Source organism: Salvelinus fontinalis, chromosome 7 (assembly GCF_029448725.1).
Source record: "Salvelinus fontinalis isolate EN_2023a chromosome 7, ASM2944872v1, whole genome shotgun sequence".
NCBI classification, from domain to species: domain Eukaryota; kingdom Metazoa; phylum Chordata; class Actinopteri; order Salmoniformes; family Salmonidae; genus Salvelinus; species Salvelinus fontinalis.
In genome coordinates, this window is record NC_074671.1 from 15068894 (window position 1) to 15086306 (window position 17413).

The 17413-nt window shown below is 42.4% G+C and overlaps 2 protein-coding genes across 11 annotated transcripts in view; both read right to left on the reverse strand.

Annotated features, from left to right (window-relative positions):
- Positions 1-5346: 5346 nt before the first annotated feature.
- On the reverse strand, positions 5347-13203 carry LOC129859040 (eukaryotic translation initiation factor 5A-1-like). 2 transcript variants are annotated; one of them, XM_055928363.1, is made up of 5 exons: positions 13112-13203; positions 9588-9775; positions 8635-8739; positions 5919-6050; positions 5347-5815 (listed from the first exon to the last, which is right to left on the reverse strand). In XM_055928363.1, coding segments are annotated over exons 1-5 (495 nt in total). In that variant the 5' UTR covers positions 13113-13203; the 3' UTR covers positions 5347-5746. The 2 variants fall into 2 exon arrangements, with proteins under 2 accessions (XP_055784338.1, XP_055784339.1); XM_055928364.1 differs by lacking the exon at positions 13112-13203 and adding an exon at positions 12477-12579.
- A 1163-nt stretch (positions 13204-14366) lies between these two features.
- Positions 14367-17413, reverse strand: part of LOC129859042 (TRAF2 and NCK-interacting protein kinase-like) — a 57548-nt gene continuing 54501 nt past the window's right edge. For 8 of the 9 annotated variants that reach the window (XM_055928373.1, XM_055928368.1, XM_055928375.1 and 5 more), the window contains one exon: positions 14367-17329. In XM_055928373.1, the coding sequence (XP_055784348.1) occupies positions 17246-17329 (84 nt within the window). In that variant the 3' untranslated portion in view covers positions 14367-17245. The remainder of the gene's footprint in view (positions 17330-17413) is intronic. The other variant, XM_055928371.1, reaches the window with a different exon arrangement.

Below are 17413 nucleotides of genomic sequence, written 5' to 3' on the forward strand. Positions count from 1 at the left end.
TGAAACCAGCAGCCAATTGAATACTGATATTCTGACATTTTTTGAAAGTGCAATGCCAGTTTTTATTAGTCACTATAGCAATCTAATGTTATTGAGCTGTCCGTTTCCCTAGCTAATTCCCTACTGACACGGTATAACAGCTGTATAGGCTTCACTGTCATGGTGCAGTCAGTACACAACACTATGGTCATCATGTCTTAGCAGGATCAGATGGTGACAGGTGTCCCAGCAGGGTAAGACAGCCAGGGAAGACCAGTTTAGAGTTCAGGTGAATTTTTATATTATATCAACCAGTGAATAGATCAAGTTTCATCTTAAATTGCTGGTAATTTCCATGATACAACTATTGATTCTGGTATTGGATGATATAATGTAGAAATGTACATCAAGGTAACTCTTTGTCATGCCTCATCTGAGCAGGATCAGATGGTGACAGGGGTCTCAGCCGGGGAAGACCAGTCTGTGATGGTGCTGAGGTGATCTTTTGCCGATGCAACACTATTATCTATGTAGCAAACACTGGACAAGACAGAAGCTTCAAAGATTAACTATTTTAAGGCAGTCTGACCTCTACAGTTGATTTCCAAACTGTATCAAGGGTTGATAGAGGCGTTTCCCGATAAAACAAACTGTGAGGAAGAACTGTGAGACGCTACTGATGATGAATGGGCATTCTAACATATCTGTATCCAGTCATGTTCATATAATCAGACATAAATGAGTGGTTTAAGACCATCCATAGAACATACTATAAGCCAGTGAAACTGAATATCATCACTCAGAAATGTCATTCCTCTGCTAGAGGTGTAAAACACAAAAGGGGACATATTTGCATATGTTATGCTCTAGTGAAGGCTAATACATTCTGACAAATAATGTTATATTATCTCAGCACGTCTACAGATTCACCCCGTCTTTGCTTGCTTGAAAATGTTGATACTGGAGACTGTTATCAGAAGAAACTTTGTAACCTACCATTTATAGCAGCTAAGAAATGGGGTGCCATTAATTGAAAGGTTGGCCATCCTCCCACAATGTCAAGTTATGTATCACTAGATTTGATTTATTACCAGATTTAAAGGTAACCTGGGTAACTTTCATATGGTCTGGATGCCTTATATGGAATACTGTATGACAAAAGGAGTCTATATTGAAAACATGCCCACGTCAGCAAAGATGCTTATACTGCACAAAAATATAAATGCAACATGTAAAGTGCTGGTCCCATGTTTCATGAGCTGAAATAAAAGATACCATAAATGTTCCATACACACAAAAAACTTCTTTCTCTCAAATGCTGTGCACACATTTGTTTACATCCATGTTTGTGAGCATTTCTCATTTGCCAAAATAATCCATCCACCTGACAGGTGGCATATCAAGAAGCTGATTAAACAGCATGGTCATTACACAGGTGCACCATGTGCTGGGTACAATAAAAGGCCACTCTAAAATGTGCAGTTTTGTCACAACACAACAGATATCTTAAGTTTTGAGGGGGAGTACAATTGGCAAAACTAATTCTGATTGGCTGGGCCTGGCTCACAAGTGGGTGGGCCTATCCCATGGCACTTATCGTAAGAGTAGGGGTGTTAACCCCGGTGTCCTGGCTAAAATCCCAATCTGGCCCTCATACCATCATGGCCACTTAATCATCCCCAGCCTCCAATTAGCTCATTCATCCCCCTCCTCTCCCTTGTAACTATTCCCCAGGTTGTTGCTGTAAATGATGTGTTCTCAGTCAATCTACCTGGTAAAATAAGGGTAATAAATAAATAGTTCAAGTTACATTTGCCGCTAGTCTGAATCTGTACTTGACAGTAGGCTGTTCGAGATTGCAGATTTAAAATTTGCCAACCTGAATGGCATGATGCGCTGTGCCAAGTTGTTAAATTAGGGTTTGTTAGGTCATGAAAAGGAAAACATTAGTTTCATAATTGTTAATGTAATTCATGAAAGCACACTTATATGATCAATAAAAAAGACATCAGCCATTATCGGAAAGACCCTTCAGTGCATGTCTGTGTGTGTGCCAGTGGGTGGTTTCCCAAGGTGAGAGGACATTTCAGCAGATGTAAAAGAATCCCAAACTAGATCACCAATTCCAAACATAACTTGTAGCAGTTATAGTTAAGGATTAATTTCTCTGTCGCCTTTCCACCGGCATTGTAGAGCCTAAATAAATCTGCACGTTGGAAAATGGGGAGTCCCCTCTATTAAACAGTAGCCATTTAATTGCGACATATTCTAATAGCCTAATTGACAACTTGCTGTGCATAGATCACCCCTGAAACATTCATATTTTAGGCTTATATGATAACACGTCTAGTTGTACCTTGCTTTGAAGTGACCTACCTTATCCATTTGATCCCTGATTTATTGAATGAGGGAATCATTTTGTAAAGACAAAAGTATTTGGCTGGAATATTTTACATCAAGGGTGGCAACCATCCTCCAGGTTAGCTACAGGGTGTGCAGGCTTTTGTTCCAGCCCTGGTCTAACCATTGTAGCCTAAACATCAGTTGCTCAACAGGACCTTGATAAGCAGACGTGGGTGTTTCAGGGCTGAATCAAAAGCCAAACCTGCACACACAGAAGTTCTCCAGGTGGAGGGTTGGCAACATGTGACTAACAGTGCAGTTCTATGTGGGGGTCTTATTGCCTTGATCAAGGCACAATGGCAGGAGGTGGTAGGTCTATATGGGATCAGACACAGCAGCTTTTCAGTGTCAATAATGCTTGACTTTTTTCATGTAAACTATAATAAGTCATGAACAACATGGAAAATGTGTATAAACTTAAGTCTCCATACCATATTATAATTTGTGAATTTCGGTGAACCTAGTCTAATGGACCGACTTGGAAGACAGCTCCTGCGTTTATCTGTCAATCACTGGGTAAACCGTTTGGACGCTACCGACGTTTGTGAAAAGACTGATTTTTGGGATGTCTCATGGCCTGACAGAGACGGAAGGTCACCATTGGTGAGACGCAGTCCATGCAACAAAAAAAACATCTCTTTAGTTTAGACAGATTGTGATCGGGACTTTTGTATTAACTCTAGGCGGTTAAGTTTGAATTTCTCCCACTTTAACATTGTTTTTTGTAGATTATTGACAATGACAATTAAAATACATTTTAATCCCACTTAAAAGTACAAACAATTTACAATTTACATACACAAACGACTACATCTCCTCTGCCCAGACCAACACGCTCACACCCTAATGTCTGCAACATGACCCGAAACTGCACCATTTTCTCTCTCTGTAACACATTCACTTTCAATATTTAAATCATTTCTTTTTTTCCCACTCCATTGTGTTGATGACATAGCCGTGGACATCACAAAGTGAATGCACTAGGTATTTTCTACTCTGTATTAGAGGACCGATACAGCCGGCGGCAGCCCGTTCGATCCATTTCATCCCAAAGGAGTTCTATTGGGTTGAGGTCTGGGGACTGTGCAGTCAACTCAAGTTAACTGAACTCGCTGTCATGTTCCAGGCAATGTTTTTCCACTCAGTTGTCCAGTGTTGGTGATGGCATACCCACTTGAGCGGATTGTTGTTTTTAGCTGATAGCAGTGGAACCCAGTGTGGTTGTCTGTTGTAATATCCCACCCGTGAAAAGGATCAACAAGTTGTGCGTTTCGAGATGCCGTTCTGCACAACACTGTTGTACTGCGCAGTTATGTTTGTCGGCCGCTTGTTTGCCCATTCTATTATATAGAACAGTAATTGAATGCCTTGATGCCTGCCTGCTTTATATAGCAAGCCATGGCCACATGACTCATTGTAGGAGTGATCCATTTTCATGAACAGGGTGGTGTACTTAATAAACTGGCCCGAGTGTTTGTACTAGTTTAGTGTTAAGGCTGATCTGACTCATTGTCCTGGTTTCTGAGAGCCTTGATGACCCACACTCAAGCGTGCAGATGAGTTGTGTATGAGATATGGAATGTTGTGTGAAGAGAATGGTGTCTTCACACTGCAGTGTCAGGCATTCAGGCAGGGTGTGGCTCGAGCTGCCATAGGCCTTCATCTTGGCTCAAACCCAGCCAGTTTCACTTAGTCATTCACCCTCAGCTGAGCCCTGGTGATATCTGCAGTGCTTTGCTACTGCAGCTTGCCGTGTACTCACAGTTTGGGCATGAGACTGGAAGGACAGGAAGCAGTGGAGTGAGTGTACTTCTCTGGGTATCAGGGCCCAGATTATCAAAAGTTATTGGGATAGGATGCATAGAACTAGAATGCCTAGAACGGGCATCCCCATTCAAGTCAATGAGTCGTCCTTTCTATTCATTCCATTACTATAAGAACTTGTGAAAAACAGGTATCAAACCCAGGCTGTACAAGTGCTTCAAGACTGCTGTAGCAAACTGCCCCTTAAGACTGGGAGTGAAGAACTGATGATGAGCAACTCAATAGTGCAGAGGCTTCATCTCCTTTTCCAACTTCTACCATTCTGATTCATCACTTATTCTCAGACCAGTGCAGAGGGAGCTGAAGTCATGTTACCGATGTGTCAGTTGCCAGGGATCAAACTGATATACTATGGTCCCAGGCAACTTGGACCGCGCAGAGTCCACAACCAAAGCTGAAACCTATCCATTCCGGTGTCATTATTTTTAACAGAATCAGGCATTGGTTGGACAGTGAAACATTCTAGTGTGAAGACAAACACAGAATCACCACCAAGAAAGCTTTTTTTTCTATTTGTTTTAACTTTATTATTTTTTGCCATCTCCAGTCAGGTGACAAAGGCCTCGAGTGAACAAAATAAGTTTGCAACTCCCCCCCCCCCCGATCGAGCCCTTCACACACCTCACCGCAAAATGCCTTCTAGAACATTCTACGCCGCCACACCACCGCCTCACTCTTTCCGACTATTATGGGATGCCCAGGGCGGGGCTAGGTTGCCATGGTGATAGGCAAGCGCACTGGGCCCTCCGGCTTTCTAAACAGACAGAGCAGCATTGACAAGAGAAATCACTGAAGTTTGGTTCCATATTTAGCATCTTTTCTCTAATGTTCTTTCTTCATATCGAAGTGTTTTGAAATGCTAGAGTGGTACTGTTAAGACTGCTTGTTAAGTGCTAGCCACCAGCGTTCCCACGGTTGGGAGAAAAGCATCTGAGTTGTCTGATCAGCCAGAGCAGAGAGGCCATGCTGGGAAGCAGCAGTATGGCAGCCAGAGAGGGACAACCCTAACGTAGTTCAATGTCAGTAAAAGGGGCCCCAAGCCCCCCTCCTCCCACCATTCAAACAGCTCCCCCCTCCCTCTAAAAAGGCATCAGACGAGCTCAATTATAAGGAATATAAAAAAAATATCATACAAAAAGCTGGATCCCATCATTATTTTAAACATTCAGGAATGTATGTGGCAAGACAAACATCTCGAAGGCAAAAATAAACAGGAATGAGGAAGAAGTCAAAAAAAGATTCTATATTTCACCAATAAGTACTTTTCTTTATATAGTAGATTATGTAGAACTAAACAAAACCTCAGTGATCCGGCAGAATGCCAGCCAACACAGCGAGCGTGCCGCAGTAACGCTGGGACAGTCCGACAGCGTCGGAGAGAGAAACCAAAAAACGAGAGGGGGAAAAAACAAAGGAGTAATCACAACAGAATGATTGAGGTTGTCTGTGAAGGCCGTCGCTTTGGTGACAGAAGAACCAATAAGAATACTAGACTGGTTGTGGGTGGAGTTTGTTGCCTGGGCAGGTCAGTCCTGTCTTTCTATTTGCCACCGGTCATCTGCTTAATGGCCACAGCACACTCCTCCCCCATAGCAGACAGCACAGAGACCTGCAGACAGATATGATTGGTTAAGGCTAAGACCACCACTAACCAAAACAACCTGGTCAAGCTTTACACACCACCCAAAACATGCACACCCCCCCAGACTCACCAGGATATCCTCTGAAGCAGCAAACTTCTGCTCGATCTCCTTGCCCAGGTCTGAATCAGGCACACGCAGGTCCTCCCTCACGTCTCCATTGTCACCCATGAGGGACATGAACCCATCCGTGATGTTCAACAGCTGGAAACAAGCGCATGTTACATCTACAGTCAGATACACGAAGGCACATTCCAGGTAGTCTTCATTTTAGTCACCGTGCAGATCAGAACGCAATAAGCTAAATAAAAACAAGCGATGTGTGAGAGGTGAGCATGTTGGGAAGTGTGTGTTCATTTGTACAGTAAGCCTTTGTTGGCAGAATAGATGGATGCAGTTCAATGCATGATTAATATAATTCACCAATACATTTCTTGATAGCAATATTTTTTGGCACTATCAGGTTGTAAATCACAGCTGCCCTGGTAGATTGTTTGCTACCTCTCAGGATGCACTGTCAGTTTCCATGACTCAATATTTTGGACAGAAACAGATGAATGTAACTAAGGCTGGGAATGTCAATACAATAAAACTAGCAAGGGCAATTATCACAAGTCAATCATTACGTGGCTAGCATATCTATTTATGTAGCAAGCTAAAAACACAGAGCCTAACGTTAGCTAGCTACTAGGAGGATGTCATTGGAGTGGGTGAGTGACTGACTTTTCCCCCCTTGTATCATTTGTCGGTGGATATACACAGCTAGATATGAAGGTGTCATTTGGTTAGTGAGCAACAACTTATCCAGTTAGTCTGAGTGAATTTGCCAATGAGAAAGATATGCTATCAGCTCCTATACCAGCACAGTCTTAGTGTTTCAGAGTGCAGAATAAATTATTAATTTACCAACGCGCAACACCGACTGAATATGACCGGTGTTAGTAAAGGTAGGCAAAAAGTCAGTCAAGAACACTCTAGATAACATGCAAACAGCATAGCTAACCAGCTCTGCTACGGCGAGTAAACTGGTCAGAGTGAGGTGTTCTCTCATGTGTCTGGAAGTAGCTAGCAAGCAAGCCAGCCAACTTTAGCCAGTTAGCTTGGTTGCAGACAAGCTGCAGAAGGAAGAGTAAGCTACAATTTCCCATTGTTTATCAGTGCAGATTTTGACAGCCAACCAGCAGAAACAGTTTGACAGGGTTGATCTAATGTTCCTTCGCTAGATTTTAGCTCATCTTGCTCTGGCTAGCATTAGTTGTTGATCTTGTTGTTGGTGTGCATAAGAGGGAGAGCTTACCTTTTTATGGTTGTTTGATCAATAGGACTGTCAAGTTCCCAAATGTAAGAGGACTAAGGTGGTATTTACATAATTACAGAAATCCATTCAGGTGTATTTCGTGGCTTTTGGTGAATGTGTTCTAATGATCTAAAGTTGTGCTGTTGCAACTGCCTGTAAACACACAGTCCAGTTCAAGACAATGATGACGGGCCCTACTGCCTGTAAACACACAGTCCAGTTCAAGACAATGATGACGGGCCCTACTGCCTGTAAACACACAGTCCAGTTCAAGACAATGACGACGGGCCCTACTGCCTGTAAACACACAGTCCAGTTCAAGACAATGACGACGGGCCCTACTGCCTGTAAACACACAGTCCAGTTCAAGACAATGACGACGGGCCCTACTGCCTGTAAACACACAGTCCAGTTCAAGACAATGACGACGGGCCCTACTGCCTGTAAACACACAGTCCAGTTCAAGACAATGACAACGGGCCCTACTGCCTGTAAACACACAGTCCAGTTCAAGACAATGATGACGGGCCCCAACTGCCTGTAAACACACAGTCCAGTTCAAGACGATGATGACAGACTTCTGTAGCAAATGGCTTGTTTGCATAAAGGTATACTGTAGCTCTGGTTGGCTATGGTGTACCGGTCTGCATAGACTCCAGTACTGGACGAGACGGGTGCATTTTAGGTTTTATTTGCTGCAGTGTCTTAATTGTTCAAATGCACAGCTGCTTTCCCATTCTATATTGCTATAGAATTTTCACAAATGCCTTAGTTTACATAATTACCAAACATTCTAATTTATCAAGATGACCATATCTAAGTGTTAGCTTGTCATTCTTCCTGGGGGTTTATGTGAAAATATTTTTTTTTAACATTTCATTTAGCTAAAATGCTGTCAGTTTCACTTTGATATGTGATCAAATGTGTTTAAATTAAGTACAGAGAACAAGTGAGAAGCACTGAGGCACCCAATTGACCATGCCTTAAAGGCGCTGCATGGTCAATCCGGCGTCTGCTTTGGCCGCGTAGCATTTACTGCGATACGGCCTCTGCAGAAGTCAGGGCATTCATATACCAACGTATTTGATCCTGCTTTGTGACATTGGTCTTCCCCCAGATAATGTAACCAACCGGTAAACAACTTCCCAATTCCTCAGCAACTACTTCAGAGCAGTACATCTCTGGACAAGGACGACAGCAGTTCTCACTATACACACTGACGGGCTGAAAAACCATTGACCTGCCCAAATACAAAACTACACAGGCAGTCTTCTGGGAGTTTCTAGTCTTATTATCCCAGACTGTGGTTGGATTGACACCAGACTGACTGCAGTGTTTAGTGGATTTGCTAGTCTCTAGGAGAGTAGTGTCCTGATAGAATTAGTAGGTAAGAGGTTAACTGGTATTCTAATTATGTGAGAACATGTTGGATAAGAGAACCCTTGTGGCATAGGAAAATCTTCACTGGGCAGGAAGGGTGCTCACACTGACCTGGAACTCATTCCTCTTGATGTGGGGCACGTCCATGTTGTGGGTGGAGGGGCACATGTCCTCATACTTCTTGTTGGTGAAGATGTCAATGCCCACCATGTTAACCTAAAGAGAGGACGGAGAGTTTTACAACACCACTAATAGCATTGTCATAACATGTTAAGTCAAACCTAATTTGATGAGTCAAAAGTTATGATTGGAGAATTCAGACAAAGCACTAAATGGGTATATTACTACAGATGTGGACAACGCATGTACTATTACAGGTGCTGGCTACAGAACTCAACACTGTTTTATATCAAAATCTGGGTTGGACTTCGCTGTCCATGAGACGAGAACAACATGCTCTCGTGTTTGTCTATAAAGCACTTCTACATAAACTACCTCATTTATCATCACTCATCAATATTAGAATTAGAATTCCTAAAACCAGGTGTCAAGCATGGATTACACTTGAGGCCCATGTGATTTCAGAGTTGGGTATGGCTACTTTTCCTGTTACGCTCCTTGCCTATGGAATAGCCTGCAGACTAAACTTAAACTTGAGAATCTTGTCCCCCTTGCCCATCAAAAACATTTATTGGAGGATTTTTTATTTTTTGTATTGCTTGTAACTGTTTCGGGTAATGCAGGTTCTTGCGCTGTTAGGGGAATAACCTGTGTAAATGTAATAATCTGCTGCTGTATTTTTTTGTGTTATCTGTGATCTGTATCTGTTTGTCTTGTGTAGTTTCTTAATCATTGTACCTAAACTGTATGTGTAACATGTTTACGCAGGGCCCAGCTGTAAAAGAGGCCGTGGTCTCAGTCTGTGTTCCTTGTTGAAATAAAGTATAATTATAATAAATGTACACCCAATGTCAGATCACCCAAATTCCCCAATACTGCTGGACATTTCCACTATGGGCATCCCTAGAGTGTGGTATTTGCATGCATGTCCAGTCAATCCCTACCTTGGCGTGTCCGTGCTTTCCTGTCTTGGAGGTGGACATTTCCACGATCTTGCAAGGGCGTCCCTTCAACACCACATAGCCGTTCTTTCGCAGGGCAGAGCACTGCATAGGAATGGTGGCAGAGGCGCCAGACTCGCCGATGGTGAAGTCAAGATCAGTGTCTGCCATGGTGCGATGGATTAGGGGCACTGCAGGGGAAGATGCATAGGTTAGAACAGGCAATTACAGCTACAGCAGTGCCAGTTGAATTCAATGATGCATGAAAAGTCCAGAAACGCTGATTGAATAAGGAAAAACATCCCTGATTGAGCTACCGCACTGACTATACATCCACTGGTCTGTACTGGAGAAATTTAACTTTTGACTATACAGCCCCAAAACGCAGTCCACTCTTGACATTCTGAAAGACATCACAACACAAAATACTAGAGAAATTACTCACGCATAGCTCAGCTCAAGAACAGCAAGTTCTAAAGGGCCAATGAGTGTTAACACGCACATTAATAATTCCATATTAAACTGATTATGGCAGTAGGCCGTATATGGCAATTATGTAAACGCCGTACTCTGCGCATCTAAATTGGAGCACGGTCAGAATCGAAGCATACGCTGATTAAAAAGACCTGGTTTTGTGAGCAATAGTCTGAAATATTAAGACATGTTAACAGTTTAAATCAGAGTTCCAGCAGTGTAGTTGATCTGCGTATGTGCTACCACCGATCAGACAGCATCATTACATTTTGGTACACAAGAAGTATACCGAACAAAAATAAAATGCAACAAATTACAAAGATTTTAGTGAGTTACAGTTCATGAGGATTTTTATTTTATATAAATGGGCCTCCGGATCTCATCACGGTATTTCTGTACATTCAAATTGCCATCAATAAAATGCAATCATGTTTGTTGTCCGTAGCTTAAGCCTGCCCAAACCATAACTCCACGACATCATAAAACGTGGCCTACAGTTGTGAGGCCGGATGGATATACTGCCAAATTCTCTAAAACAATGTTGGGAGGCAGCTTATGGTAGAGAAAATAACATTCAATTATCTGGCAACAGCTCTGGTGTACATTCCTGCAGTTAGCATGCCAATTGCACTCCCCCAACTTGACACATCTGTGTTGTGACAAGCCTGCACATTTTAGAGTGACATTGTCTCCAGCACAAGGTCCACCTTTGTAATGATCATGCCGTTTAATCAGCTTCTTGATATGCCACATGCCAGGTGGATTGATCTTGACAAGAGGAGAAATGCTCACTAATGGGGATGTAAACAAATTTGTGCCAAACATTTGAGAAAGCTTTTTGTATGTCCGGAAAATTTCTGGGATCTTTCATTTCAGCTCATGAAACAATTTACATGTTACGTTCATTATTTTGTTTAGTGTACGTCATAGCCAACATCATCTGGAGTTGGGGTGTCAAACTCATCTCATGGAGGGCCTAGTGTCTGCTGGCTTTTCCCTTTCAATTAAGACAACCAGTTGGAGTTCCTTAATAATCAGTGACCCTATTTCATCAATCAAGTACGAGGTGCGAAAACCTGCAAACAATCGACCCTCCGTGGATTGAGTTTGACACACGTGATATGGAGGATGAAAACCTGGGAATGGACGTCACCAGCACCAGTGGATAGCTTGCAGACAATATTATGGGTGACTCTGAACATAATTATTTCACAAATCAGACGAAAAGAGTCGACCAGGGCCCGACCTCGTCTGGTTAAACATCCCCACGCCCTGTCCACGTGTCCCAGTTTGGCCTGCGCCTAAACTCGGGAGGCAGAACCGGAGCTCGCCGCGCAATAAACCTGCCGCATCACAGTGCTCTGGTAAATAACTGAGGCCTGGCCCGGAACGCTCGTAACCGACCGGACAACATTTATTGCCCCTGTAGGCTAGACAACTTCCTCTGCGCTAACGTCAGCTAGCTAATGATAAACAAGTACCAGCGATACCGTTCAGCCAACTTCTGACAAGTTTGGCTAGGTTAGTAAAGAGGCTAACAAGATATTCGGCCAGGCCCGGTAACACGCTAGGTAACCAGTTATTAACCATGCCTGTTGATGAACAAGTTGGGCGATTACACCAACACCGATTATAAAGACATACATGCCAAATTTGAGTGTTATACTAATAAGCGACTCGTTGGTTTATAAATAGAAGCGATAACTCATCCAACTGGCCAGATGGCTAGCTAGATTGAAAGTGTTTAGCGTGCTGCTGTTAACTAGCATGACTATTCCATGATGTTGCCGGAGAGCTCATTTTGTCAACGTGCGGGTAATTAAAAGTAGTTGGCATTTAATCCATGCCAATGTAGATAACGTTTCCATATTTGTACAACGAACTTTCATTAAATGTAGCCAGCCAGTTACGACATGGCTAGCAAGCGTTAGTGATTACGAACACATTGTTACCTAGCCTGTTAGCTAGCGATTACCAAAACAATGTTTGTCTAAACAAAAAATGGTTATTTTCAGAAAGTTACAATTTCAGTCATTACACAACTATATGCATGTTAAGTATCATGTCAAAGTACATTACAACATGGTTAGCTTTCCTAGCGGAGTTGTCAACATTTGGCTAGCTGGCTAGGCTAGTATGTCTAGCAAGACATGATGACTAACAACTTCCAACAAGCGCGCGGAAGGCCTCATGCCTCTTTTTCATTAGAGCCGTGGATACAGAAACGTGAAACATGGGACCCACACCCTATCGCTGAGAGCACCTACACTCAGCAAACAAACTTAATTTCGACCTTTTCACTTCTCTTTCGACTACCAAAACCTAAAACGAATATGACCAGTCAAAAATAAACTGACAAACTACTAAAAGTTGTATGTTTTGCCCCGTGAACAGAAGCACGCGCCATGCAACGCTTACCTTCCAGGAAAAAGAGGAACGGGACTGCGCAAGCGCGACCAATTTTACTGCGGCATCCGTAGGGTCGTCACAAGTTACCACAGCCACAAGTCATAAACCCCGCCTATTTATACAATTTCTCGTAATGTGATTTTAAACCTAACACTAACCGTCCAATTGGCTCATTCATCCCCCTTACTCTCCCCTAGGTCGTTGCTGTAATTGAGAATGTTCTCAGTTAAGTTCTGGTAAAATAAGTCAAATAACCACACTGCTAACGTTATGCCTAACCTCAAGACCGAAAAGCAAATGTTAGTTTTTTCATGAATTTTTACGAGTCAGTTTTGACTGACTGCTATCAAGTGGACACCCATGCCTATAGGGAGGGCCATTTATATGATTACCATTAAAGTGGTAGTCCAAAAATGTCTCTAGTAGTCCCTAGTCCAATAATGGACTAAAGAAGCTTAACATTGCTCCTTATAGTCCAAGGACCTTACATGTTCTGTTTAGAGACGAATTGGATCTTACGGCCAAACACTCCATCTAAACGTGAATCGATTCTCAATTGCGGTACAATAAAAAATAAAAAAACACAAAGCCCTCTACTTTCATATCACATCATATATTTTCACAAATTAAAAATATACACTTACTGTACACTGTTTTAACGCAGTTGCAGCCAACAGTATTTGTTTTCAGTAACGACCCGCTTGCGGCGTCCTTCCATTCACACACAGGTGTTTGGAGACCAAGATGGCTAATTAGCACGCCTTTAGTCCATGAGCCAGGGGGGTTCGGTCGTGCTCACTTGGGCCGACGATGTCTCATAATGATTTTTTATAAACATGTATGTCCCTAGAGTTGGAAAATGTCTGATAGCAGTGCAGCAATTGTACGTTTCTGTATGTTATCACTATTAATTTCATTTCTCCCATAGGTATTTTAGCCTATGACAAACAATTTCAGTATATAACACGTTATTGCTCACTTAAATCCGTTAGTCATATATAATTGAAAAGCTTAGATTCACAGCTATCCATCAGACACGTTTTTGGAATTTTCAGGTCAAAAGGACTTTGACCTCTAGGATACATATCAAAATTACCTGTATAAACGGCTACAAAAAAAATAAAACCTGATACATTTTAAACTTTGTTTGATAAGTGGTTCTGAAAGTCATGAAATTACCTTTCAAATTATATATAATATAACCAACTTTGATGGCGTCGGCTACAACTATTATTTACAAAATCACCTTTATTTTGCCATTGACATTAGAATGTTGGAAGCTTAGCCATAGAATTCCATGTTGGGGGGCAGCTATGTTTTAGGATTGTAAATGTAGCGAGAGGCAGCAAATTGCGCACACACACAGCTGGAACTGGGGGTGTAAAAAGATGAGTAGATACAGGGCCATCACAGAATTCACGCATTAACCCCAATGAAGCCTTTTACCAATTTGGCTATAATTCTGTATTTCTTTGTGATTGGTTGAGTTCGTCTTGCATAACACATTTCTATGTTTGATACCGTTCCTTTTATTCCATTCCAGCCATTACAATGAGCCCATCCTCCTATAACTCCTCCCACCAGCCTCCACTGGTGTACAGTAAATGTATATTTTAGAATTTGTGAAATTTTCATGTGATATGAAAGTAGAGTATTTTATGTTTCTAGGACTGTACCGTAATTGAGAATCAATTCACATTTAGATGGAGTATTTGGCTGTTTTGGCTGCCAGAGCCAATTCACCTCTAAACAGAACATGTAAGGTCCTTGGACTACTACAAGTAATGTTAGGATGTTAGCCCAATATTGAACTAAAGGAGCCTATGTTTGCCGAAGATAGCACACTGGATGAAAGGGAATATAGGCTCACAACCCAATAATTTAATTAAGAGAAATGAGTCATTCACACAGCACATCTTTAATGCATGTTGTCATTTGGAAACATGAAGTGTGTGTGTGTCAGTAGGTTACATTGAAAAGTCAAACAAAAAGCATCCAGAATCACATTAATCACCATCAGTAATCACATGTATCCATGTTCATCAGCCATACACACTACCTCCCTCTGTGCCTCGGTGTCAGAACATTAAGTCAGTAGTTAGTTCTCTTTATTGCTAAACTGTAAGGACGCTAGGATCCAGTGTACAGATACCATCCTAACATTGTGTTCCCTTATCAATGTTCTCACTAATTGAAAAACAAATATTTGTGATGTGAGCTGAGGCCAAAAAAAGTCTAAAGAAGCTATGAGAAGGCCTACTGCAGTCAGTCCTGATCTGCTCTCCCCACACTTTTACATGCAGACAACCAGAACAGAACACTGGAGAACTGCTCTCAGACCAGTGGTTGAAGTGGGCTGGTGCTGACCGGTACTGGTACAGAGATCAGGCTCTTCTCATTTGCTACAGCTTGAGTACCGGCACCTCTGAAAGAATAATGTGTGTGTTAGGGAGCTCAAGATGGGAGACAAAGTTGGCAGGGAGGGAATTACATGGCCAACAGTGTGTGATGGTGCTGCTGTGCATTTTAGATTTCAGAAGACATCCAGACAGTAAAGTAAAGCAGTAGAGGACGTCTCTGTAATCATGTCTGTACAAGGAAGGACAGTTACGTTTCAACATCACATAGTGGAGTGGAGTACCAGTCTGGGGGCGGGGTTATTGTCCCAGTGATTCAGATGAGATGAAGGCACACACTCAGTCACTCAACGAACAGACGGTCTTAACAGTGGCAGAGTTTAATCCTGTACTGTTAGCAGGGAAGACAAGTCTCATATGCACACACATACTCTGATACTTACAAAAAATTTAAATACAAATTATACCACGATAAAAACATTTTAGAAATCCCTTAAACCATCTTCTCTATTCTGTAGAAAGCCTTATAGTATGAACATGATGGCTGTCTTTTTCTAAATGATCAGTCAGATATAACGAAATGCTTAATCATATTTCTCCTACGGTTTCTTGGAATCAACCCCCTTCTCTCTAACCAATACTCCTGACAGGACTAGATAGGAAAAAGCAAGAGGTCTGCCGACCCAGGTTCATACACCGGTCGGTCACACATATTTATCCAGTCCTTTCAGATCTATGACGACTGAAGAGGTAAGCGATTAGTGGATGGAGGAGGCTCATGCCTATTACCCTGCGTTACATACAACGCCACATCAGTAGTCAATCATCATCATTGGTTCAGTACACACAGACACCCTCCTCCACTTTCACCAACTACCTTGGCAGATCTTATGTTACAGAGTCAGACACTGTATCCTAGAAGACTACATGTGATTCAACTTAATGGTGGAGATTCATAGTGTGGTCATTCTACCTGGCCGTCTAAAGCTAGTTTGAGTACATTTAAACGACCTGTGTAAGGTCCTGACTGACGCTAACATGGTGGGTCTCATTTTGGAAAATGAATCGTCCCAACCACGCATCTCTCCAGTTAGACCTGTGTATTGCCTTAGTTTAGAAGTCAGGATTGATGATGACAAGTAGTATAGGTGTCACTATGCACATGTACAGAAGCAGGTGAACCAACAGAGACAGATGTGTCACTACGCACCATGTACAGAACCAGGTGAACCAAAGGAGACCGGGGAAGAGCTGGAGAAAAGAGGTGGCATGTAGGAAGAAGTTTGACCATTAACCAACCCATACGTCTGTCCAATGCAGCCATTTTTATCTACATATCAAATCATTTCTGGGTAACAATTAAGTACCTTACTGTGATTGTTTTCTATTAAAATGGTAAAAAAAAGAAACATTTCTTAAGCAATAATTTTGCTAGTACTGTCTGGGAGTGGTTTGAGTGGTAAAGGGGGAAACAAAATGAGCTGCTATTGGCAGAAAGGATTGGAACTCTTTCTTATTGGTCTAACTAATTTACAAAAATAGTGATGTCACCATGGAAGGCCAAAACTCCCACCAAAACAGGCTGAAATTCAGGAGGAAGATCAACTCAACAAACTCAGACTGCTTTCGGTCTCTCATCATCCACTGTCTTCCTTTTGTCTGTCCTCTCTTGTTCTGTCTCAGTGGAAGAGTGTCCGATAGGAAAGCAGGTCTGTTTCAGATCATAGAATGTGGCATTTACAAATGTGTAACGATAGAAATACGGCAAATAGATTGACTGTCAAATAGAACATTCGCAGAGAAAGTGGGGAGCACAAGTGAACTAGAACAAGAATGGCATCTATGCCAAGAGTATCATTTTTTTTGGTGACCATTGGTGACAATATTGATATTTTGTTAACTGCTCCAGCAGTCAGGAATCTACACTCACCCCCACCATATATACACAAAGGTCAGGGGTCATGACAATACCCTTGGTCGCTGACCCCTGACCTCATTAGGGAGACTACACTAGCACATCCTGTCACTACCTCCCAAAAACAAAAACACCTGGGATAAACACTGAGGCTACGTCCAAAATGCCTACTCTGACCAAAAGATTTGCACTATGTAGGAAATAGAGGGCCATCTCGGACAGAGCCCGAGAGAAACTAAGACAACAGAGAGAAAGAGTGTTGTCTGAGCGTGATCTGGAGAGTTGCTGTTTCTCTCTGGTTCCTCTTGTGGTTGTAGGTTGCTACTGCAGATGTCTGCCTGGATGGGAGTTGGATGGGAGACTGTTTCTCTCCTCCCGTCTCTGCTGAGCCGCCAGCCGCTCTGTGTTCACTCGTCTGTCTCAGTTCTCTCTCTTCATCCCTCCACCCTGACCTCTGGTTAGGTATGTACAGTATGGAGGGAAGAAGTAAGGAGGGTTTGCCAGGGTTACCAGTTCATCATAGAGCTCCGGTTCAGGGTCATGAAGAAGACTTGGCTGCTGCCGCCGGAACGCACAGAGGCGAAAAACACCTGCAGACAAGCACACAGCATAATGAGGGTTAGCATGTGTGTTGGCTTATATTTTTAGGATTTCTTGCAGCTTGTGTGTGTGCT